At 31.6% G+C, this 27,184-nt stretch overlaps 1 protein-coding gene across 2 annotated transcripts in view; it reads right to left on the bottom strand.

Annotated features, from left to right (window-relative positions):
* The window catches only part of LOC145312156 (uncharacterized), an 83,084-nt gene that overhangs the window by 31,482 nt on the left and 24,418 nt on the right, over positions 1-27,184 (bottom strand). Inside the window, exons 2-5 of one of the 2 annotated variants that reach the window (XM_080151305.1) lie at positions 21,681-21,833; positions 21,101-21,253; positions 20,608-20,756; positions 13,403-13,479 (exon numbers count right to left, since the gene is read on the bottom strand). In XM_080151305.1, coding sequence (XP_080007431.1) covers positions 13,403-13,479; positions 20,608-20,756; positions 21,101-21,253; positions 21,681-21,795 — 494 coding nt within the window. In that variant the 5' untranslated portion in view covers positions 21,796-21,833. The remainder of the gene's footprint in view (positions 1-13,402; positions 13,480-20,607; positions 20,757-21,100; positions 21,254-21,680; positions 21,834-27,184) is intronic. The other variant, XM_080151306.1, reaches the window with a different exon arrangement.

Raw genomic sequence — 27,184 nt, 5'->3', positions numbered from 1 at the left:
AATCCAGAAACTTTATAAATTACAGGGATCTTAAGGGATAAGACAATGGATGATAAAACTATGGATATTAAATTAAAATAAATCCCAAATAATGTAAAAGTTTTAAAAAGCACAAGCTTTGAAACAGCTTAAAGTACCGCCAAAAAATGACGTCATTCAATTCAAGTGATTATTGAGAGGCTAATAAAAATTTACTATCGGTCAATTACAATTTATACTGGCCTATCATTGGTGCTTTGTATTGTATGAAGACATTTTGTAGAGGCACTTTACGCTGTTCTTAAGCTTTTATCCAACTAAGGAAAGGAAGTTTGTATTAAAGATTGGAGAATAGAAAAATTTAGTTAAATGTCCCCTTCCTCCCTGAAAAATATGAGTCAGAATAAGCTCTAACTTTTGTTGAGTAGCGATACTTCCCTATAATAATCAATCAGTGTTCTTAAAGAATAATACAATGAATTATAAATTGATGTAAATCCCCAATTAAGATCAAAAGTTACATCATCTATAGATTGAAAAGTTTGGAGACTGCTAGTTGAAACCAACCAATCAAGTTTTAATAAAAGTACCCAAAGTTTTAGATTAACGAATGAAAGAATATATGTATAAAACTTTGGGTGCCAAATGCTAATAATATTTTTTTATCGATTTCCATTGCTACAAATATTTTGTACTTGTTTTTACCCAACAAAGAGACTTTATTATTATTTGTTCCATAGCTAGGAAAACAATTAGAAAACTAATAGAAATCATGAAACAAAACTTTTTTAGTTTCTATACTTCTCTTTCTTTTAACTTTATTTCTTAATAGACAATCATTTATTTACACATCAAATAATACTCTAATTATATTTCTTGATAAATATATTTCACCCCAATTATGATAAACAAAATTACCTCCTATGCAGATTAAATCATAGATGGAAAGTTCTGATATCCCAATCAAGAATAGAAGTTTTAAAGCTGGCGAATGAGGGAACGTGTGTTGTACTTTTAAATACAAGTTTAATTCATAATGTTCCCCTCCATTTAAATAGCATTAAAGGGCCCATAAAGGGTAGTTAAGAGCAGAAAAATAGCCTTAAACCAGCTGAAAGCTTAAATCTATAAATGAAATAGCCTAAAACCCCCACTGGACATATCTGAAGCTTCCCTAAAATGGAGGACACAATCAGTTCATTAGTTATCAAAATCTTCAGCTGCAGACCAAAAAATCTTACTACTTTATATAATTTAGATGAAAGTTATAAAAGATACAAATTTGTAATAACACACTTTTAATGACAAAAAATCTCCTAATTTGATTCAAATTTCCACCTTTCCTTTATCAATACAAATAGCCTTTTTTACTTACTTCCTTGAACCGTCGGTGTTAATATAATCATGCTAAATTTCACTCTGTATAAAAAAAAACATTTTTAACAATAAAAGAAGTTATTTTTTACACAAAAAAATGAATAATTGCTCCATTCTTCTATCCTTGTACTACCAAAGACAGAACCCTACGGGGCTAAATATTCATATAGGGCTACTTTGTAAATTAACCTTTTGATTACCAGCCACCCCCCCCCCTTCTCCATAGCCACCCCCCACCCCCCTACACAGTACGACATCCTGTGGTCATGCTTTGACAATTCCGTTTACATTTCTCATCAAAAGAAAATGAAAGTTTGCATGTGTGTACACACTTGGCCGCCAATAGTTTTTACAGATTTGTACAGCAACATAAATTTCATAATTAAGAGTATCAAACCATAATAGAACAATATCTCTTTCGTTGATTGAATTGTACAAAACCTTTAGTGTCCAAACTTTTCAACTAACATTCATTGTCCTATCCCTTAAGATCCATAGGTATAATGTAAACCTGAACTTTGTCTCTCTGTTTGTCAGTCTGTTTGTCTGTTTGTCTGTCTGTCTGTCTGTCTGTCTGTCAAATATCGAAATAAAAATTTCGCCTAGAGACTTCAACGCAACATAATAGTAAACAATGATGTACAATTATAGAAAAAAGGTCTTGACAACCCTATAAGCTAGGGTAGCAAAAATTGGTTCAGAGGGGTGAAAAAGTGACTGATTGTGTGTGTGTGTTTGTGTGTGTGTGTATGTGTGTGAGTTTGTGTGTGCATACATTTTGACGCAAGGCAAATTTTTTCTGACAGAACGGGGTCGACAAAGTAACCCTGAGGAACTCCATAAAATGAGTAAATTCAAACGGCAGAATTTTAGAGGTTTAAGTTTTATCCTATTATATAAAGTATTATTATATGTATAAACACATTTAATTTTTTAACTATTTATTGGCGGAATACATATGTTTCTCTATAAAAATAGATCATCAGTTCCAATTAAGATGTATAAAATAAGAGTTAAAAAGATATATGTCCATGCATTTTGAATCCCTTTTAAAGACTAAATGAGAAAGAAGTGTTAGAAAATTGTGCCCCTTGCGGGTTTTTTTTTTTTGCTTATATCCTCTTGGGGTTGGGGGGGGGGGAATTAGCATCTTAATATAAAAAGGGGGAGTTGTTTAAAGGGAATCTTTAAATAGACAAAAATAGGTCATATTTATCATTTGCAGTTTTACAAATTAATACATATTAAAGTAGTAAGTTTTTTTGTCTCAAGCTTTATAAATATATTAGGGGTATTTTTAAGCTAGGGGTGTAACCGCTAGTATATTAAAACGAAAAAGAAAAAATTCTAAAGTTAATGTTATGAATTAATATTAACTCCTTTAATTTCAAGAAAAGAAAAAAAATATAAAAAGTCGTTGGCCTAATATTCTCTTTCTTAACCTTTGAACTTGTATCAATACAACAATAGGTTTATATATTCTTCAGTTTTCCTTCATACAAATATTATTTTTTGTAAAAAAAAAATTTAAATTCAAAGTTTTTTTTGTAAAAAATATATTAGACTAGAGTTGTTTAAAAAACATGACAAAATTAATTTTCATATGAAAGTTATTAATATATTTTTTCATTAATTGCTTAAGTCATTATTTCTGGTTGGTTGATACCACGCTTCAATCATTTATCTCAGGACATTGATGACAAATACTCAGTACTACGAGATTGTACACAAGTTTAAAAAGTATAAGGGCAAAGGCCATTTTTATACTGCTTCAAAAACCAGTTGAGTTTCAAACTCACCTCATCAAATAAACCATTTAAAAATTTTTTGTTAAACTATTAGTGTAAAACAATAGAGGGAGAAGGTGGTAAAAAAATGTTTATCCCCATCCCGAGGACCCTGTGCTGACTTTCAATTGGGTCTTTGAAAAACAAATATATTAACACAGCCGAGTCGTTACAAAAGAGCAGAGAGCAGACGAAAAATGTCCCAAGCAGGGAGATCCAGGTAGTTGACTGGTTATACTTTTATATTTTTAGATTTATGTTAAACTCGAGAAATACCCATGTGTACAAGAAATGTACTGTTCAAAATCTGACACTGGATTCGCCTGTCATTAAGCTATTCCTTAATTTGTAATTATGGTCAGCTAATTTATTTCTTGTTTAGTGCATATTACAATATTCATCAATCATATTCAGATTTTAATTATTCAAATATACAGTTTCCATTAAGCAAGCATTACCCCCCCCCCCCCTTACTCCCTTTATATACAAAAAAAGTATTGCAGTTTTTTTGTCGTTCCTTAACCCTGAGGGAAGTCCTGACCATGCGGGCTACCCATTACCTTATATAACCTTACCAAAACTGACCTAAATTAATAAACTAACAGACAAAAACTAGCTTCCCCTTAATTTCAAAAGGTGGGGTAGGGGGGGGGGGTTGTGTGCCCGACTGGTAACTGACTGGTAGGGAAATCTCCATATTAAGATATATTCATTAAGAAAAAATTAGTTGATTCTATGGGTGGGAGTCATTTATAAAGGAAAATTTTGATTTATATCTTTTCTTTTATAAATAAAAGTAAAAGGATGTTTTTATAATTTTCTATTTAATTATAAACGAGGAAAACGACACAGTTTGATTTATTACATTACTAATTAAATATCATTATACTACATAGTTATATGATGGCAATAAATACCAAACCATTATGGCGGGATATATTTCAATTTATTGTCCGTTTTATTAACCATTAAGACCCCTAATACCTTCTAACCATATTGTTATAGTTTTTATAAATTCTTTTCCTAGGTAAACTTTTTATTCGTTATTCATCTCAACAATTTTAACCAAGTGCAATAAAAAAAGGTTTCTTGAAAAAAAGGCAAAAACAAAAAATTTTACACTAACATTATTTTTAAGAGAAATTAATAGTCAAATAATAATGAATACATCTATTTTAATTAGAAACAACAATTTCAGTACAATCCATCAGAATGAGAAAGGATAATGTGCTGTTTTTTACACTAGTCCCCAAAGTTTTATAAACGTTTTCTTATTCGTTGGCTTTACAACTTTGGGGACTTTAGTGAATTTTGATTGGTTGGATCATTAAGTTGAGTGTGCAAACGTTTCGACCACTAATTTAATCCAATAAAGGGGTACTTTTGTGTATCATCATTGGGGATGTACATCAATTTATCGGCCATTGTCTTATCCTTTTATATTTCCTATACTCCATTGTTCTCCTAAGTTACGACGATCGTCTTCTCATATCAAATAGCTTTGCTACTATTTGACATAATTGTCCTTGTTAATTAAGTATTTAGTATACTACTATTTTCAATGCCTTTTGGTAGCTTAGGAATGACAGTAAACAAACTGCTATAATTGTAAATATATGCTGTTAAACAACAAAAAATAATGACTTTAGACCTTGGCTTTACACTGCACATAGGGGCAACAAGGGGCAACAATTCACCACCCCCAAATCAAGTTTTAAACATTCTATGAGTATTATCATACCCAATGTACATCAGATTTCAAAGGAATCGTAAAAATACGCTTTTTAAGTAAGCATTCTAATGCATGGAAGTCAAGAAATGCAAAAATTTTCTTACAGAAAAAAGCATACTTTTTGTGTTTCACCAACTATTTTAAAAGTTTTATAAAATCTCTTAGAATTAACGTAATTAGACAAAATAACTTCAAATGAGTCATGCATTACATATATTTTGACAGTATAAAAGAAAAAAAACACAAATTGAAGAAATTAGTCTTAAATAATTCTAGTTGAAGTCAAGATTTTAGTTTTTATTTGTTTGTTTTTTAATCAACATTTAAGAAGACAGTAAGAGGAAACATGTTTTCACTGGTTGCCACCGACTAAAAATACGATATTTGATTACCCAAAGACATATCATAATCGCCTGTACTGGTCTCATTTACCCCCCCGCGCCCCCGTAGGGGTTTTTAGCCCGTTTTCTGAACGTGGGTGCACGAAAAGCTTGTAAGAAAAGGCGTTTAAATGCGCTTTTAAAGTCAAAACTTAAGATTTAATTCAAATAAATAAAAGACACAGAAACATAGACATATTGGGAAATATTTATTCTGACTTAGAATTAAAGTTAATAATAAATATTTTCAAGTTCTATTGCACTAAAAGATGGGGAGGAGAGGAGGGGGGGGCTAAACCTAAATCTAAACCTCTTTATGTTTGATGTTTTAATGTAACTAAATAATCGTTTCTATAGATTATTACAAATATCAGGGATCTAAAGGGATAAGACAAAGGTCAATAAATTGTTGTACATCCCCAATGATAATACACAAAATTACCCCTTTTGTAGATTAAAGTTAGTAGTTAAAACGTTTGAACACACAACTGTAAAACTTTGGGGACTAGTGTTATAAACAGCCCAATGTCCCCTACCTCACTGCGAAAAGGTAAAGTTAATATGCAAATAACGTGAGGTTCTTATAATCATTCTAAATTTGAATTAGCAAGTAGTCTATCTGTCTCTCTATTGGTAATGCTTTGTTTTTAAATTATGTAGTTACAGGGTATTCATGTTTAAAGTCAGCAGTTTTATTTAGAAAGGGAGGGGACTGTTAATTACACTAGTCCCCAAACTTCAAAGTTTTATAATAACATTTTTATATTTGTTAGCATAAGAACTTCAGGAAATTTAATTGATTTTTTATTGGTTGGTTCATTAAGTGTTGTTGATGAGTGTCAAAACTTTTCAACCACTAATTGTTATCTACAGACAAATAATTTTGTAATATAATTAATAAATATGTATTTATTAAATATGTATCAATATTGGGGATGTACATATTAATCGGTTATTGTTTTGTTCCTTAGATCCCTAGGTGTTAATATATAATACAAAGTAGCTATATGTCGGTTTGTCTGTCCGCCCATCCCTTAAGATCTCGCTAACCACTAAACTGATTGAATTCCACTCTTCAGGGAATATATCTACTGGTCCTGTGGTTGTTTAAAGATCTTTTTCAAAAATAAAAATCCTCCTCAATTTTTTCATATTTCTATAATTAGGGTCGGTCCATCCGTACGTCTGGTACAGTTAGCTTTTTTACTTAACTTAAACAGGCTAGAATTGTCCTATCGATCTCAATCTTTTCATGCTGATTTCTACAACAGTTAGGTACGACTTAGAAAGCACAGCAACTCTATAATCGTTACCAGAAAGTCCGTATATCCATTTATAACAAGCTGATTTTTACTTTTTTGACAACAAATAATGGTTTTGAATGTTAAAAATATCCTATTCATCTGATGTTTTGAATACTGATTCCTATTTCAATAACCTCTCTTGTTATAAGTGAAGCATCTCTATAATCAAGTCCTAAAAACGTCAGTATGTACTTAAACAGTAACATGTATTTAATCAGTTTTAATTACAATTTTGTATAGACATGCATTAATATTCAGTTCTGACACAAGTGTTAATGTTCGTTTGTCCTTCCATTTCAGAGCTTCGCTTCTTTCATGGATGTTGTCATCCTTGTTTAATTACCTCTTGGGGCAAATCCCCTAGAGGCTAGGGGCGAAGCCGCTAGTATACATATAAACAGTAAACAAGAATCATAATATCATTATAAATATAGATATTAGTTAAAAAAATTTATGTTAATCATGCCCACATATATAATGGATTTATTAAACATAAAAATAAAGTGAAACTTGTAGCTTGCTAAAATAAGGATCCCCATCCACCCCTATTTACACCATCCCCTCCCCTCCTACTGAAATGAATTCCATGACCCCAAATTTGACACTTTGAACACTAAAATCGGACTACAATTAACCTAGTTACACTTTAAAGGGCCCAAAAAGCTAGTGATAGGGTAGCTGCGCTACTAAAAAATTCTTATATTGCTCTGATAACCAAAACCCCTAATTAGACATTTTAAACACGAAATTCAAGATAGTTGATGGATAGATAGATGGATAGATAGATGGATAGGTAGATGAATAGATATATGGATAGGTAGATGGATAAGTAAATGGATAGACAGATGGATAGATGGATGGATAGATAGAGGGATAGATTGATGGATGGATAAATTGATAGTTGATGGATAAAGAGATGAATAGTTGATGGATAGATAGATGGATCGATATATAGATGGATAGATAGATGGATAGATAGATGGATAGATAGATGGATAGATAGATGGATAGATAGATGGATAGATAGATGGATAGATAGATGGATAGATAGATGGATAGATAGATGGATAGATAGATGGATAGATAGATGGATAGATAGATGGATAGATAGATGGATAGATAGATGGATAGATAGATGGATAGATAGATGGATAGATAGATGGATAGATAGATGGATAGATAGATGGATAGATAGATGGATAGATAGATGGATAGATAGATGGATAGATAGATGGATAGATAGATGGATAGACAGATGGATAGATATATGGATATTTTTAGATGGATAGATTGATGGATAGATAGATGGATAGATTGATGGATAGATAGATGGATAGGGTAAGGGGGGACTATTTTCGGGAGGGGTTAATCTGGTAATTTTCTATCTACCTACATAATAATAGGTAGATGAATAGATGGATAGATAGATGGATAGATAGATAGATAGATAGATGGATAGATAGATGGATAGATAGATAGATAGATGGATCGATATATAGATGGATAGAGAGATGGATTGAAAGATGGATAGAAAGATGGATAGATAGATGGATATATAGATGGATAGATAGATGGATAGATAGATGGATAGATAGATGGATAGATAGATGAATAGATAGATGGATAGATAGATGGATAGACAGATGGATAGATATATGGATATATAGATGGATAGATTGATGGATAGATAGATGGATAGATTGATGGATAGATATATGGATAGGGTAAGGGGGGACTATTTTCGGGAGGGGTTAATCTGGTAATTTTCTATCTACCTTCATAATAATAGGTAGATGAATAGATATATGGATAGATAGATGGATGGGTAGATAGAGGGATAGATTGATGGATGGATAAATTGATAGTTGATGGATAAAGAGATGAATAGTTGATGGATAGATAGATTGATCGATATATAGATGAATAGACAGATGGAGAGATAGATGGATAGATAGATAGATGGATAGATAGATGGATAGATGGATAGATAGATGGATAGATATATGGATAGATAGATGGATAGATAGATGGATAGATATATGGATAGATAGATGGATAGATTGATGGATAGATAGATGGATAGGGTAAGGGGGGGGCTATTTTCAGGAGGGGTTAATCTGGTAATTCTCTATCTACCTTCATAAGATTACCTTTATCTCCATGTTCCTTTCAAATGACAGAAAAAAAACATAAAAGCAAATTTGTTTGTTGTTAAATTACCTACAAAAAAGTATAAAATGAAATTTTTGTGAGATGAATTTTAAGGGTACTAAATAATTAAATCCCCTTTTTGGTTGATTTGCCCCAATGTGCACTGTAGTAATGATATGATCAGGAACTCTTACTCTAAATAAAACCAGGAATCTAAAGGGATAGGACAAGGGAATTTAATTTGATATACATCCCTATTGTAATAAACAAAATTATCCCTTCAGTAGATGAATTAATTTTTGGACAATATTAGTTTGGAACCAACCAATCAAAATTTTATCAAAGAACCAATTTTTTTGACAATGTGTTCTATAAAACTTTGGGTACTAGTGTAATTTACAGTCCAATGTCCCCCTCCTCCCTGCGGCTCTTATTTATATAAACCTCATTTCATTTCACTTTCTATGAAAAGTCGTGATAATCACAAAAAAAGCTGATTTTCTTCCGTCCTTCTGTATGTATAGCAGCCAGGGAATTGAGGGGAATCATATTTACTTAACCAGCTTTTCTATAATTCCTTTTTCATGTTATGCGGGAGGGGAGGGGACATTGGACTGTAAATTATATTGATACCCAAAGGTTTATATTGACACTCTCCTTTGCTAACTTTAAACTTTGGGTATTTTTGTAGAAGCTTGATTGGTTGGTTCAAATCAGTAATGTCCAAACTTTTCAACCAATAATTTTAATCTACAGAAGGGGCATTTTTTATCATCCTTAGGGCTGTACATGAATTTTTTTATCCATTTTCCATTGTCCTACCCTGGTTGTATAGGTATATTTAAAAGATTAGAAGAAATAATGTCCTCTTAAGACATTAAAAATCCACTCAAACGCCATACTCTATAAAAGTCTTAGCAAATTAAATAACAAGTTTAATTTAATCTACTTAAAAAGTTTTGGCAGGAAATGTCTATAAAGAACGCTTTTTCTATTAGTTTTTGTTTTGGGCCAAGGTATTCTCCAATACGGAGAGCCATTCACAGTAAGGACTTCCAAACAAGGGTCGTACAATCAAATGTAATGGTGTCTGCAATAGTTGAGATATTATTGCCTTAAAACCTACTTAACGTTGTTATCAGGTGCTAACACAATAATTTTCAATAAGAATTAATAAGATAGAAATAAACTTGACTTTATTAGCTTTGACAGAATAGTTATATATTTTTGACAAGTAATGGTGCAAAAAGGTACATCCTTTACAATTACAAAATCGGTTAAAAGTACAACTTTCTCGTCTTTTCTTTAAAGTTAATTGTTTTTCTTCTGCCGTTTAACTTTATTCTAAAGACCATGATTTATATGATATGTCTAAATGAAGCTATAGATTTCAAGTAATTTGATTATCACATTGAGGCTTTTAATCTATGCAAATAATAAAAGTTTCTACTTGCTTGAAATCCAGGCATATTAAGACAATATGGAAGATAAATGGATGTTGACATTTATTAAACAAAATTAATAATGGACAATCAAGATTTAATATAAAACCCACAAAGTTTTTAAGCTAACTTGTGAGAGATTGTGTGAGGACTAGTATATTTTTCTAGCGGCTTCGCCCCTAGCACCTAAGGGCTCTACATTCGAAGGTATAAGATTAAAGGCAGAAAAAAAATTAAAACCATCCCAAGACCTTCATAATACACCATCACTCTGAGACCTATGTGAAGCTTCCCTAAATTAGAAAACTCAATCGGTTCAGTAGTAATTAAAAACCTTACCACTTTATGTTATAGGAATAGCGGCTACGCCCCTAGAGGCCTCTAGTGGCACTTTAAATGTTTTTCTTTATTTCAAACTAGCGGCTTCGCCCCTAGCCTCTAGGGGCTGTGCCTCAAGGGTTTGATATTTAAAAAGAAAAAGTAAAGTGTCCCACCCCCCCAGGAAAATAGCTTAAAACCATCACAGGACCAGTAGGTATATTCCCTAAAGAGTAGAGCCCAATCGGTTCAGTGGTTACTGAGATCTTAAGCTTCAGACGGACAGACAGACGGACAGACGGACAGACAGACATCGTTCTACTTTGTATTATAGATATCTTTTATGAGAAATAATTGTCTATGTTGCGTTCAAGTCTGTGAGCAAAAAATTTCTTTTGATTTTTTTTGTAATTTCTCTTGGGAGGGTGGTGGTACCTTCCCGGGACGTATGAGAAGCTACCATGTTAAGGAGAACACGATCGGTTCAGCTGTTAGCGAGATCCTTCGGTACAAACATACAAACACACAGACAAACAGACATCATGTTACTTTATTCTAAGGATAGTCTAATGTTCTCTCCCTTACTGAGCAAATCATTATTCGAAGTAAAATTGTTATATTTTCATATTTTATCTAATTTTTGTTTATTACAATGAAGAAAAAATAAAAGAATGAATCACTTTGCATTGTAAAACATAAATAATTTTACGACCATTGTTTTCAAGTTAAATAATAAACTTCATAGTAAGGCCTACAGCAGTTTTTAAACAAAGTGTCACCCTTGAAAATTTTAATATAATAGGACAAGTATAGAAAAATTGTAAATGCTTTTTTCAATGTTTTATTTTTAGAAACAGGGGTGAATATTTTCTATAATCATTTTGTGGGGGGTAGGTCCAAAAATGTATAGAAGAACGAATAGAGTAGGGAGGAAGCGGACATTGGACTGTAAATTATACTGGTCCCCAAAGTTTCTAAAGCAAGTTCTCTCATTTGTTGGCTTAGATACTTTTTTATGATTATTTTAAGTGGTGATTTTGTTCATCATAATATAGGGTGTATATTAATTGCATTGCCTTATCCCTTAAGATCCCTAAATACAATAAACAGCCCTGTCTTAAGGTCCTGGGAAGTTTGCACAATGTTATTGTAATATTGTAAGTAAAATAGTAAATCTATCTTCATATCTTATTTACGGATTTTTCACACAATTTATATAAATCAACATTTTTTATGAAAAATTTCATCATTTTTACAATGGCTTAATGAAGTTTTTTTCCGTAACCTTGGATTGCAAATCTAAAAAGAATATTATACCTTTACCTATTTGAAGAAAGACTAAACTACATAACTTTTGTGTCACTTTTGAGGAAGACGATTCCCTTTTCTCCCATCTCTTTTAAAGAGATTTTCTCCCCTCTTACCTTTTCTTTTCCCTTTATATGACGTCATATAGGAATCGTCTTCCTCAAAAGTGACACAAAAGTTATGTAGTTTAGTCTTTCTCCCTATTTGCAATATAAGTTTTAATATGATTGGTTTGTGGAAACTAGCTTTGTCCAAACTTTTCCACCAATAATTTTGATCCACAAAAGGGATAACATTTTGTAATAATTATATCCAATTGTCCTATCCCTTTGGATCCATAAAACCATACTTAATCTAAGCGCTTTTAGACAGAAGTAAATCGCTCATATAAATAAATCTAAGGCCTTGTGCTTGGAAATCCCATGTAAATGACATGAACTTTTGTAAATTAAGCTGCATATTGTGACACTTTCATTTTATTTTTAACAATATAGAAAATTATGAACATGTAATTAAACTTTGGTGTGATAAATTAATTTAAACCCCAAATTACGATAAACATAATTATCCCTTCTTATTATTATGATTATTGTGAAAATAGTTTAAAAACTGCAGGTTTAAACAACCCAATTAAGATTATTGAAAAGTACCTAAATTTATGATACAAAAAAACTATACTAACAGTTGTAAATTTAGGATGCATTTACTTCAGCATAATAAACTACTTATGCTAATGGCCGATAAATTAATGTTCATTCACAATGATTATAAACAAAATCATCCCTTCTGTAGATTATAATTAATGGTTGAAAACCTTGGACATTCAACTTGATCAACCAACCAATCATGTCCCCAAAGTTGTTAAGCCAAGGAATAAGAAAACATCATTAAAAACCGTTGGGGACTAGTTTAATAAACAGACCAATGTCCCCTTCCTCTCTGCTAGACTAGGCACACCCGTTATATTGAATGTATCTTTAATCTCACATTAAACTGCAATCTGAAAGATGACTTATAAATATACTGCTTAAAAGGAGCAACAAAAAACTAGTGCATCATTCTAATTTCCTGTCGCAGTTCCACATAAAAAGTGTCCGACAATTTAACGGTATTTAGCGCATTTTTTAATCTTCCAACACCTGAACTATGGCGAATACTCCCATATATATGTAATGCGGTAACTATTGATTCATTTAAGATAATGGTTGATTTTTTCAGCTTTCCTTTGACACGCCCTTTGTTAATACATTTTAAAAGAGGCTAAGATGACATTAAATTAAAATTGTCAAAATAAATAGTAAATTAAACTAAACTTTCAATTTTGTAACTAATAATTTACTGCTAAAATCAACCAATCACGTTTCTCCTTTGTCAAATGAAATCCAATAGTATGGTGGTATTATGACAAGAAGACATGTGATTGGTCCAGTTTAGAAAAACCTAATTGTCTTCTGGTTTTTTTACACAAGGAGACATGTGATTGGTCCAGTTTAGTGACACCCAATAGGATTCTGGTGTTTTGACAAGAAGACGTGTGATTGGTCCAGTTTAGAGACATCCAATAGTATGCTTGTATTTTGACAAGGAGATATGTGATTGGTCCATTTTTAATTATTAGACTGACCTGCATTCAAAGTCTGTTTCTTCTAAGCACAGCTGCATACACTGCTGTCTTGAGTCTACCTTGCCGCGCTTCTCAATCTAAAATAAAATTTAAATAACTAGGGAATCTACACAAAAAAAATTAGTTAGGTTGCTATCTAAATTCTCAAACAGACAATAAATGACAATAGACAGTCACTTTATGTACAATCTAATTATGATAAACAAATTGTCCCTTCTATAGATTATTTTTTAATAGAAAAGTTCGAAAATTTCTTGATGTAGTAAAATCAATGGGCGATAAATTGATGAACTACCCCAATGATGGGAGACAAAATTACTCTTTGGGCAAGAGTATAATTTACAGTCCTATGTCCCATCCCTTCCTCATCTATACAGATAATGGCAAGATCCGTGCAATATAATCTCCTAACCACTAAATGGATACCAGAGAATAGAACCTGATACCCGCGAGGCAACAACTTTTTGCCCGCACGGCAATAATAACCGCACATGTGAACAATTGTTTGCAAAAATATTTGCACACACACAATCACACACAAACACACACACATACACACATATATACTTATTAAATTTATAAAATACAGGGAGAAGGGGTAAATAGACCAAATAATCCAAAAGTATAATTATCAAGAAATCCCATTCCTTGGCTTAAAAACTTTAAGTTATTTTATTTAATATTTATAAAAGTCTACCGATAACTTTAATTTACAGATAAGGCAATGTAGGGTGTACACCAATTTATCATAGATTGTCTTATCCCTAGATATCCCCGAAATGCCTGACCAAGAGAAGATCATAAAAGAAAACTGTGAATGGCGGAGTATTGGCGCATTTTTGCTTCAGGATATTCCAGCTAAATCCAGGGATAAAGAGACATGTAAATAGACCAACATTTTTTTATGTTATGGACTTTCATATAAATTAGAATATGCATTTTCTTACATTATTATGTTATTTTTTAAACTTTGATGTACATCCCCAATAATGAGAAACAAATGTACCTGTCTGAAAATTAGAATTATTATAGTAGTTTAGATACTGCTAGTTTAAAAGATTTAATAAAAGTCCCCAAAGTTTTGTTGTATAATTTATAGTCCATTGTCTCTACCCTTCTACAAAAAAAAAATCTGTGAAAACAATTACTGTCACGGAATTTCAGCTGTAGAGGTGTATACTTAGAGTTAGGGAAATCTTGTTAAAAAGGGAAAACTTTTAGAATTTGTGTGTGTGTGTGTATGTGTTTGTGTGTGTATGTGTTGGGTGTGTGTGTGGGAACTAATGTGCATAGAAAATCGTCAAAAAAAAAACTTGAATAACCTATTTAAAAAAAAAACAATATTTTAGTGAATCAATAATAAACTAGCGGGAATCTAAAGACTCTGTAGGGTAGGTAATGTCAGAAAAATAATCCAAAACCATTCCAAGACTTAAATCTAAGAATAAAATAGCCTTAAACCTTCCTTGAACCTATATGGTGCTTCCCTAAAGTGGAGTTTTCAAAGTCTTCAGCTACAGACAAAAAAAGCTTACAACTTTATAAAATAGGATAATGATTTTAGCCTATTTAAAATATTTAGTTTGTCAATGTTCTTCAATGCTGTATTATACAATTACTTTTTTAAGAATTTAGCTAGTAAAAAATATTGGTTGAGTTGTATGCATAGGCGTCCAAGGGGGGGGGTAATGGGCCATTTGGCACCCCCAAACGATTTTGGGGGTGCCGTAGGCACCCCCAAAATTTTTTGAACAATACCCCCCCCAAAAAAAAATTACCCCTACCTTGGGGGTGCCGTAGGCACCCCCAACGATTTTGGGGGGGGTATTTACCCCCCCCAAACCATTTTGGGGAGGGTAATTATCCCCCCCCAAAATAAATGTTCTTTAAAAAAAAATTTTTGGGGGGGTATTTACCCCCCCCCCCCCAAATTGAATGTTCTTAAAAAAAAAATTTTACTGAAATTTTTTTTTTGTAATTGTAAAGCACTGAAGATTCCATAAAATAGATACCTAACTAAATTAAATATTTCATTAAATAATGAAAAAGAATTTCTATAGGCGATTTCTTTTGGGAGGATGTCAGGGTGTCTCAAAACTAGTTATAAAACTTACCAGGACCTATAAGACGCTTCACTTTAAAGTATAATCATATTGGTTCATTGGTTAGTGAGTTAATTATTGTATTTTTATGTTCTAAAGAATGAGATACTACTATATATTTGAATAGTAGTGGCGCCCTTAGCATCTAAGAACTCGTGTTTTCTAAAGGGTAAAAAGGGAGGAGAAAAATAGCCTAAAACCACTCAAAGGATTGACCTATAATAGTGTGGAACTTTCCTAAAAAGGAGAACTCAGTATTAAAAGTAATGAAATCTGAAGCTATAGTCAAATAAACCTTACTTACTACTTTATGTTATAGGATAGTACTTATTAACTTAATAGATTAGGTAGGTGCTTTTTTTACATAATTAAATTACCCCCCCCAAAAATTTTACCCCCGGGGTAAATTAGTTTGGGGGGGGTAATTACCCCCCCCAACAGATTTGGGGGGAGTATTTACCCCCCCCAACAGACTTTAGGGGGGGTAATTACCCCCCCCAATCAAATTTTACCCCCGGGGTAAAAATTTTTGGGGGGGTAAAAAAAAATTTCGGCGCGCTTCGCGCGCCATTTTACCCCCCCCAAACACGAATTACCCCCCCCCCTAAAATTTTTTACCCCCCCCAAAAAAAATAGCTTGGACGCCCCTGGTTGTATGCACCTAATGGGAACTAAGATACCTTTTTCCCACAAACGAATCGCTACAAAATGTCCAATATTACTAACAGTTTGAACAGGAATTAGTCAATGGACGATAAATTGAATACAATACATTTATGATATACAAAATTACCTTTTCTGTAGATTAAAATTACTGTTGAAAGAGTTTAAAAACTGCTAGTTTATTTAATCAAATTATAATTTAAAATATGTCCACTAAATCTTTTAGACAATAATAAACTTTGGGGACCGATAGAAGCTACAGTCCTCTACCCTTTGAATAATATAATAATGGACTAGCGGTGAACTGACGGACATAACTTAATTCTAGAGTAGGTTTGCTTCTAATAAGGTATGGACGAATATATATTTGATAAAACAATGTGTCATTTAAACACAACTAAATTGTAGATATCTCATTCATATAAAAATGTATGTACTTTGATTTTTATAAGCCTTTTTTTAATAATTGGACCTTAAATTTTAATGGTACCCAAAGTTTTAAAACTAGTTCTCTTATTCATTGGCTTAGAAATTTTTAGAAATTTCGCAGTGTAACAACTTTTGTTATTCTTTTGAATTTATCGTCCATTGTCTTATCCCCTGTATCTGTGTAGTACTTGAATTTAAAACATTTTTCTCGTATTCATTCGAATCCGGTTCTCATCCATACGAAAAAACTATGTCTAGCATCGTTTATAATACGATACGAGAAATAACTATTATACCATTAAATTATGTTATAAGTGAAATCATATCAAAAAAGCAGCAAGCATGTAAAAATAATTCAAATTTCTTGATTTATTTCTTTTCAAAAATAAAACTTTTACTTTTCAATGCTTGGACGATTTTTGAATCTATAATTAGGATGATTGAAAATTTGGGATCAGGTTTCACATACGATGGATCGGGGATGTAAAGAGATAAGACAATGGATGATTAGTTGATATACATCTCAAATGATGATGAATAAAGTCACCACTTATTTAAGATTATTGGTAAAACGTTTGTAAAATCTTGCAATCAAACCTAATAGAATTCCACCATTTCTACAAAAAAAAAAACAGAAAAAGAAAGGACAAACACAGACGTATACACAGACAGACATCCTGTTAATTTTAAAATGAGGTTTATTAAGACTAATCAGACATGATCCCGAATTTGAATAATGATATTTTCAAGGATCAAGATTTGGACGATAAATTTATTAGTTTTTTCAATTGCGAGTTTCAAGTTGCTTTCACTTATTTATAACAAAGAGGATAAATCTATAAAAGCAAAGCTTGAAATCAGATGTTAAGACAAACGAACATTAACACTTGTAGAGTGAGAGAGAAAAAAGAATATACATTCATAAGACTAAACAAAATTGTATGTAGATTTGTTGCAAAATTGCTTAACTACTTGCAGTTTATTGACCTACTTTCATTTTAGGACTTAATTAAATAGACGCGTTGCTATTAAAATTGTTCCTTATTATCTTAGGAATCATTATATCAAAAGTCAGATGGATAGGATAATTATATAATGTAAAATATGTTTTCAAAAACTAAAATATCATTATGTTTAAATGAACCTGCTGGCTTTCAGGTATCGATCATAGAGTTGCTACGCTTTCTAAATTGTACCTAACTGTTACATGAATCATAACATGCTTTTAAGTAGAATAAAAAGGTGAAATTCTGGAGTAAATCAAACTAATCAAAAAAGTTGATATTCTAACTTGAATATGGTTAAGAAAAAACAAAAATATCTTCTTTTGCCCTAAAGCATAATGCCAACCAATCATATTATTACATAATATATTACTAATATTACAATTTACATATCATTCAATTATTCTTATTTCCTGTTCTAAAGCTAACCCTGTCAAAAAGTATGTACTTACAAGGGTTACTACAAGTGGTGGAGACACTTTGTGTCTGCTAATAAATTGCTTTTTTTGCAAGGACTTGGCTGTGTTTATTTTTATGACACTATTAGCTGATTTCCAAGACCCAAATACAAAATCAGGAGAGCCCCCTCCCCCCAGGAAGGGAGGGAGTGGGCAGAGTTGCATATAACTCATACCCCTTCTAATCATTTACTTTCATTTCTATGTATTCAAATACTAAGGGATAAGACAATGAATGATAAAGTGATGCAAAAAATTACAATATATTTAAATAATTGGTTTAAAATTTTCAACTTTGATAGTTTGAACTAACCAATTAAGATTCAATAAGATTACTTGAATTTTTTAAGCCAACCAATAAGGAAACGTGGTACCAGTGTAATTTACAGACCAATGTCCCCTCACTCCATTTCAAATCCCTAAAGTAACTGCTAAATAGACATTAAGATTTTCTTGTTTTCTAAATGTTTAACATTTTAAACAATAAATTTTCTTTATCAGCTCAAAAATTTACCATCTTATTGTAAAATGCCAATTGTTTTAGAAAATTTTTCAGTGCTTTTCCTCAAAATGCCCAGAGAGCACAGAAACCCCCACCCTCCTCCTTATTTTTAGTTATTTTAATATGATGTGACCTAGCCTGTCGGGTCTACCCAGTTCTCAATATGACCTAATCCAAAGAGACAAAGGAGAGAGAAATAAAAGGACATTGAACTTTTAATTATAAAAGCTCCTAAACTTTTATATACACGTTCTCTAACTCGCTGGCTTAAAAACTTTGGGTTCTTTACTAAAACTCAATTTGACTAGCAGTGTCCAAACTTTTCCACCAATAAGTTTAATTCTTCTTGATAAACTTTTGCTTCCATTACACAAGGAAACTATTTTTTTTTTAATGCCAAGCATTTTATTAGACAATTCAGTAACCAAAGATAATTGTTGATCGATGGTGAGAAAGTGAAAGTGAGAAAACAAAAATGTACTTAATGCTTACTTCTACCTTCTAATTACACTCAAAAACTGGTGACAGAAACCTAGTAGTCCTAGAGTGTGCGCAAGTTTTATAGTACAATGGCAAATGATAATAATAGTAATGGCAAATGACTGTTTAAATACTACTTGAAAATATTAATTAAAATTTTACTTTTAAAAATCTTCGTCTTTTTACATTTAGAAAGCCTATATGTACAGAATATATACTGTACAAAATCGGATCCTCAATTTGTCTGTCATCAAAAAAATAGATCAAGATCTAATTATACTTTAGATGACGTTGACAAAAATGAAATAATCTACAAATGATAACATTATATTTTTAAATGAAACTTCCTTAATGATTATATCTTTGGGATTCTTAAAGCAACGTTTTTTTCCTAATTCTAAGTTTAAATCTAGGGGGGATGACTATCCCCTATAGAGGGCTTTAATTCTTACTATAGAATGGAAGGTAATTGTCTAAACCTAATTTAGACAGGTGTATCATAGAGGTGTAAACCCTTGTCAAGGAGGGTATATTGGGTAGGTCACCTTGCGGGTGTACAGTGGACACACCACTTCAATATCCCTTCTGAATTCTTATACCAATCATTAATTAATGAAAATTAAAAACATATTGGAACAGACAAACAAACGAACAAACTACCTATCTTATTTTAATAAAGGCTCTTTAATACAAAATTTTTCAACAAAAGTATGCATTAGAATTTATCTTTATTTGTCTCTAAAAAAGTAAAACATAACATGCAATTGTTATGCAAAAAAAGTAAATAAAAAAAGAAAGAATTTTTGTCACCAGGGATCTCAAGGGATAAGACAATATACAATAAATATATGTTCATACCCAATGATGATCATACAAATTACCCCTTATGTAGATTAAAATTATTGATGGAAAAGTTTGGAAACTTCTAGTTGTAACCAATAAATCATAAATACTTCTAGTTTTTAAACCATAGAATTAGATAATGTGCTTATAAGACTTTGAGTACCAGTGTAATATTAAGTCCACTATCCCCTCCCTCCCTGATGTGTTACACATGAAATAAACAGTTTTAAGAATAGTAAATCTTTCCAAGCTAACAAGTAAGTAGAATTGCAGTCTTAAATATTTGTATAAACTGCATTTTAGAAATATAAAATAAAATGTTTTTATTTTGCATTTGCGGTACTTTAACTTATAAAAAAAAAGTTTAATTATTTTTTAAAAACCTGTTAATAAGTATTTCTAGAAAATAATGCAATTCATTTTTTTTCTCTTTTTGTGAAACTACAAGAATTGAAAAATTCTTATATGTTATGTTTGGATACTTAAGATGGAGGGGATATTAGAATATAATTTTAAATGGTTCCCAAAGTTTAAAACATATTCTTACAACCTCTGGCATTAAATCATGATTCGGTGGTACAAACTTTTCCTCCAATTTTTATCTTTCACAATTTGGAGTGTAAATAAAATTATCGTCCGTTGTCTTATCTCTTAAGATCCTTGGAGGATACCAAATCCTTTGAGCTTTCTCTTATTGCATAACCTAACTTAATAATCCTCTGACCTGTGTATTCAGCTGGTGGTCCATAACCCTTTCAAAGCTCCAGGCAGCATCGCAGAGGCCGGCGCTGGGCAGGCAGTTCTTCTGCACATAGATGGTGAACACGGGGAACTGTGAGGGCGTCAGCTGTCCCACATTCTGAGCCCCATACTTAAATGAATTTCCACGAAAAGAACTGCGTTAACCAGATTTTATTGGAGGCCAAAATATTGAAATGTATTTTGTTAAAAACACTGAAAAAAATATTAAGAAAAAAAGTTGGGTATAGTACCTTTCGTGGCAACGCCTCTTAAGAGGCGTTTCATCGCATTTTTACAGTAGCTTTTAATAGGTTATGTTAGGTTAGGTGATTGCCCCATAGGGGCTAGAAATAGGATAAAAAATTCTGTAATTATAAAATGAAGCGCCCCTTAAGAGGCGTTGTCACAAAAGAGACTATACCAAAAAAGTTAATATGAACAAAAATTAAAGAAAAAATATTTAAGTATCCGTCCCTGATCAGCTGATGAGCTGAAGAGCACACACAAACCGGTTTCGTAGTTAATTGACCGACAGGAGCTGTTGGCGCGACAAGTGTCAATACAGTCGGTCAACATGAGGGTGCCAGGCTGGGAGTCCAGCATGTCGGAGGGAGCAGTGTAAACATAACCTAAATTATTTAAATGTAATTTTAAACATGGATGACAACAACTATTAGAAGCGAAGCTTATAAATATTAAAGTAACAATAACACCCTAGCAGATCAGCATAATTGATAGTAATACGGACATAATGAGTTGTAGAGTAGATGCTTTCTAGTCATATAAATCTTCACAGAAAACTTAAGCAGTCTTTCTTTAAAAATAAAGGAGGAAAAACACATATTTAAAGTTTGATGTATTTCAGAATGCAAACAGAACAAAGAATCAAGTAATTTATAGAGGAGATGTGCCTAGGTCATTTCTGCTATTGAAATTTGATAGACCGACGAACCAAGTGAGCTATAAAGTAAATAATCATAACATACATAAAATATAGACTGAAAGAAATAAAAGAATAGGGTTGTAAGTTATATTTTAAAGATTCTTTGACTATACCTGTAACAAGTTCAAATGTGACCATTTCTGGGGGGCATGAGTCGAGGATATCCTGGCCAAGAACAGCTGAGCTGCCAAACCAAACCAATAGTCCCACCACGGCGTTCAGTCGCATCTTGATTGATTTATTTGTCTTTTAACTCAGTAACAAGTCTGAAAAAAAATGAAAATCTAGATTATTTTTTAACATTATATTAATGATAAATAGAAATTAATTGTATATTATAAAAAGTCCGTTACTAAAGGGATAAAACAATGGTCGATAAATTCATGTACTACCCAATAAAATTTTTTTTGAAAAAGTTGGATACTGCTAGTTTATTTAACCCAATATAGATTGAATAAAAGTCCCCAAAGTTTTTAAGTTAAAAGTCCAATGTCCCCTCCCTTCCTGACAAAAAGTTTATTATGATCTCATGATATAATATACTTAAATAAATAAAAAATAAGTGGGTCAAGCAAAAAAGACTGTAACAACAATAACAAAAAACCATTTCTCATGATTTACCTCCGACACATATATTATTAAATTCATATCATACAAACTAATCATTAATTATGGTTAGCTTATTACATATATATTTTCAAGGAATAATGCCTTGCTGAGGGCCATATAGAATTATTATATTTACAAGAATGTACAAAAAAAAGGTTTAAACATGCAAATTATTGTAATAACAGCGACCACAGTGCCTCACAAATAGATTTATTACCCTAGATGTTCAATCGAACACAAGAAGCTGTCCAATTAATACAAAATTTCGGAGATTTATGTTTATTTTTTGTCACATATGATTTCATCCCATAATACATGTGACGAAATTTTGAAGATATTAAATTGATCTTTCTTTTTCCAACACTAGCGGCTTCGCCCCCCCCCCCAATAAAATAGCCTAAAACCACCACAGGACCAGTAGGTACATTACCTGAAGAGTATAAACCAATTGTTCTACTATGCAATATAGATTGTTATCCAATTGGGCAAATCATAGAATTGTTTATTTATATGTTTTATATTTATTGTTGCACAATTTTAAGTTTGAAATCAATAATGCTGGTTATAAAACTAGAAATTTTCTTTCTATTCTGGTCGTAATGTGGGAATAGTTGAGGTTTAACCAGTCAGGGAGGGAACATTGGACTGTAAATTATACTTGTACCCAAAGTTTTAATGTGTTTTTCTTAAACCTGGTTACTTGTATTTAATCTTGATTTGGCTATGGAAACTTTAAGTATTAGAGTAAAGGGCTAAATGACTGTATCTCCCCCTCGCAACCGCCTTGTGCAACCTTTCTATTGGGTCATTAAAAATAAACCAATAGTTTCGCTTATATTAACACAGCCAAGTAGCAGAAAATCATTGAGAAGCAGACAAACAAGGTCTTTGAAAAAGAAATGGAGGTAGTTGTATGTATATACATCTATACTATAGATCTGTTCTCTAAGTGTCTAAACTTATCCACAATTAGTTGTAATCTACAGAAGAGGTAATTTTTTCGTCATTGTCCTATCCCTTAAGATCCCTGATTAACTGCAATTATTATACTTTAATATTTTTCTTTATGGTAAATTCATAAAAAGATATCAATTGTTTTAAGGATAATAAAATAATCAGTGCAGTTAGCCAATTTCTAAATAATTATAGGTTTTGCATTTTCCATTTTTAAAAAACTTTTTTTTGCATATGGTGTAAAATCTTCAGTTTTTTGTTATGAATTATTTTTTAAAGGTACTTTTTATAAAGGGGGGTGAAAGTTATGATTCACCCTTGCCCTACCCCCACCTTGCTGCCCCTCCCATGCCCTCCTTGATGCCCCCCCCCCCTAGAGCCGGAAACAGATAAAAAGAAATTCAGTGCTAAGAAATGAACAAAAACATTGAAATCTGATTTTATTTCTTCATGCTTTTCAACAACTTTCATGTGGAAAATTTCATGCTTTCAATTGTGGAAGATTTTTTGTTGATGGCGGGTTAATTTAGGGTCCGATATAATACTCTGTACATTTTGTACGTGTATGGGTTAATGTACTAAAACAAAAGGATTCCTTACACCAGACTTTTAGAAGCAGTATTTTAGAGGTTAATTTCACATGTATACTTAACTTGCGTACATTCTTGGTCTACGGGGTTTTTCTGTCCTCCTTTTTTTACAAGTTGACACATTAAATAATGTACGCCATATTGAAAAATAGATTTCTTGAAAAAAAAGTTACGTTGTCTTTAAAATGGTTTCTAGTATGGCTTCGAAACCGATTAATATCCGCTTGATTAGAGTTGATTCTAAGCTATACTAAAAAATCATGTATAGCATCGTATTGCAGACAATTTTCCACGAATATTGAAATAAAATCCTTGGGTCTAACAAAACTGGTTTTGTTCTTATAATTTTTAAGTGGAAAGCTGTCTATAATACGATGCGATAAATAACTATTCTGACTAGCTATAAATCTTAATCAAAAGCTTAAAACTATAAAGCATAAATTTGTTTCTATTTTTGTAATAAATTTTAATATTTTGGAGCTAATTAACTGAATAAAAATAGCCAAGGAAATAACAAGGGAGGAAGGGGATATTAAAGAAGTGTCGGCACAGATTAAAAAATGAACTAATGAGAGGCCAGTATACACTGTAATTGACAAATGGTAAAATTTATAGTGGCCTCTCATTGGTTAATTTTTTTTGACGTCATAATCTGTGCCGCCACTTTTACTAGCAGTAGTGTCGACAAGTTTTGACCATTAGTTTTAATCAGTAAAATTAAAAAAATCTTTTATTGATCATTAGACAGCAGGACGAACGCTCATACCCTAGTTATATGCATTTAGCTTTGCTTCTAAAAATAAAAAGCCATAGAGCTAACTAACAAAAGATACAAAAATTGTTTTGAATTAAAAAATAAGAAAAATAAAAACTTTCACAATTGTCAAATTCCATGAAGATTGAATGATTACAAAATAAAAACAACATGAAAATGTCTTTTTAGACATTTTTATATGTTAATTTTTTTGGCCGCTGTATGGAAGGGAAGGAGCATTGGAGAAGGCAAAGAAAGTCCTTCAATGACGTCATAAAAATGAGGGATGAGGTGAGAAGGAGTGGGAAAGAAAACCCCTAAAAAAGAGATGGATAATCCCTCGTTTTTATGACATAACATGCTGATTTTTTGAGGGACTTTCTTCGTCTTCGCATTGGACTTGTAAATCACATTACAGTTGTATCCAAACTTTTATAATCATGTTATCTCATTCGTTAGCTCAAAAACTTTTTGTACATTTTTCTTGAATTTTGATTTACAAAAAGAGTACATCTGCAATGTCGCAATTTTAAGAAAAGTTTATTATTGGTCTAGGTCAGGTTTTAGACTATTTGGCGAGAAATTAAGCCATCAATCTATAGCCAGAAGAAAAATATAAACATCCTCCAAAAAATCTTCTTTTTTTTAGTTTTAAAAGCTATTGATCCATCTCAACCCAAGACTACTTTATCAAACTAACATCTTTATACAGGCCATAAATAAATGTAGGAGATTAACGTCTAACTCCTAATAAGGCAAAGACCCTAGAGGCTAGAAGCGACGCTACTAGTGGTTGTTATAATGTAATAAAACCATAATAACGGAAACAAGGATGATAAAAAAAACCTCTGAAGATGGATGGGCTGTAAAATGTGTAAACCTCAGAATCCTGACACAAAAATTTCACAAATTCACATACCTACACTACTACACCATTCCAAAGGGAAGGATAAATACTATGGAAAATTAATCATTATTTCTAAAAGGGAGGGGACATTTGACTATAAATTATAATTTTTATTATTATATTCGTATCCGTTAAAAAAAACCTTTGTCAAAATTTGATTGGGTTGTTCAAACTGACAGGGTGCAAACTTTTCACGAATAATTTTCATCTACAGAAATGAGCGTTCATTAGTTTGTCTTATCTTGTTCAATGTAAAAACTTAGGCCTTGAAGATGAAACACTTAGGACCTATTCTACTAATCTAATCTTTCAGACAATCAACCCTTTGATTTAAAGTCATATAAGGCATTCTCCAATATTCAATATTAATGTCAATCATCTGACATAGTAGTTTAGGTAGATTAGGTTTGAATTAAGAAAATTAAGAATTCTTATTCCTTTATGTAGTTTACTTTTGTTAACCCAAAGAAGAAGTAATTTATTCTTATGACATGGAAAAATTGCAACCCCTCATGGATAAATGGACAGCTAAATTTTCGTAGATTTTTAAAAAAACCATCCATATATCTTTATAGTATAGTATATTTTCAACATCTATAAAATTAAATAAGCTCAAAAAATAACATTTTAAAGGATACTAGCGCCTGTGTCCCTGGCATCTAGGGGCTCTGCATACAAAGGGATGGTAAGGAGGAATAAAAATAGCCTAAAACCTACCCAAAATATTATAAATGAAATAGTGTAAAACTCTTAAGCAAAGATTTCCTAAAATAGAGAACCCAATCGGTTTAGTAATTAACAGACAAACAAACTAAAAACACAAAAAAAATATCTTAAAATATATATTTGTTCTATTACCTATCTATTTAACCGATAAACTACCCCTTTCTTTAATCTTAATAACAATATACTTGTATTGAATGGAGTCAAAGGTGGAGCCAAAAGTTTACCTACGTGTTGCTTTCTTAATCGTCAAAGATCTTAAGGGATAAGACAATGAATGATAAATTAATACGATGACAAAATTATTCCTTCTCTAGATTAAAAATATTATTTAGAATGTTTTGATACTTCTAGTTTTGAACTAAAAGTTTTGACTACAAAACATTTGGCACCAGAGCTGGATCTTTAAAAGCGTAGCCGTGGCTGTAGTCGTGGTCAGAGTTACAGCCACCAACCTAATAGCGATCTTTAAATCATATTAACCACGCGTAATCGTGGCCTAAAAAAAAAATGCGATCTTTAAATCATATTGACAACGCGTAGTTGTAATCGGAGCGTGGTTAACCACGCTAAAAGTGACCACAGTCTGTTGGTGTGGCTAAAGCGTTGCTAAAGCCACGAAGACAGCTGCTTTTGATAATTTTAACGTAAAACTATTGAAAACGTAAATTATAATTGTTAAATGAATGTATGAATAATTGTACGGGCATGGAATATTTTATTTAAAAACTATCATAAAAATATTTTAATTGTGGTTTTTATAAATAATAAAATAAAAGTAAATTATAAAAGTTAGGATGTAGTTTATTTATATGATGTATAAAATAACGTACGGGCATGGAATGATTTGTTAATATTGAACCGTCACGTATGGGTATTGGGTAATACTAATAAAGTATGTTGCCTGTGTTACATAAAGAGACAGTATTTAGGAAATTAATATGATAAAACTATAAATATACTTAAATTAAATTAAATTCTTTTGGGGATTTATTACTGCAATATTATTGATAAGGTTGGAATATGATTACATTTTTTAAATTTTAGTAATTGAATGTATTTTTTTATTTATATTGAATT

Source organism: Acartia tonsa, chromosome 2 (assembly GCF_053477335.1).
Source record: "Acartia tonsa isolate MP-2025a chromosome 2, ASM5347733v1, whole genome shotgun sequence".
In the NCBI taxonomy this organism is placed as follows: Eukaryota; Metazoa; Arthropoda; class Copepoda; order Calanoida; family Acartiidae; genus Acartia; species Acartia tonsa.
The sequence above is the reverse complement of the archived record's forward strand: the minus strand, read 5'-3'. Positions and strand labels throughout refer to the sequence as shown.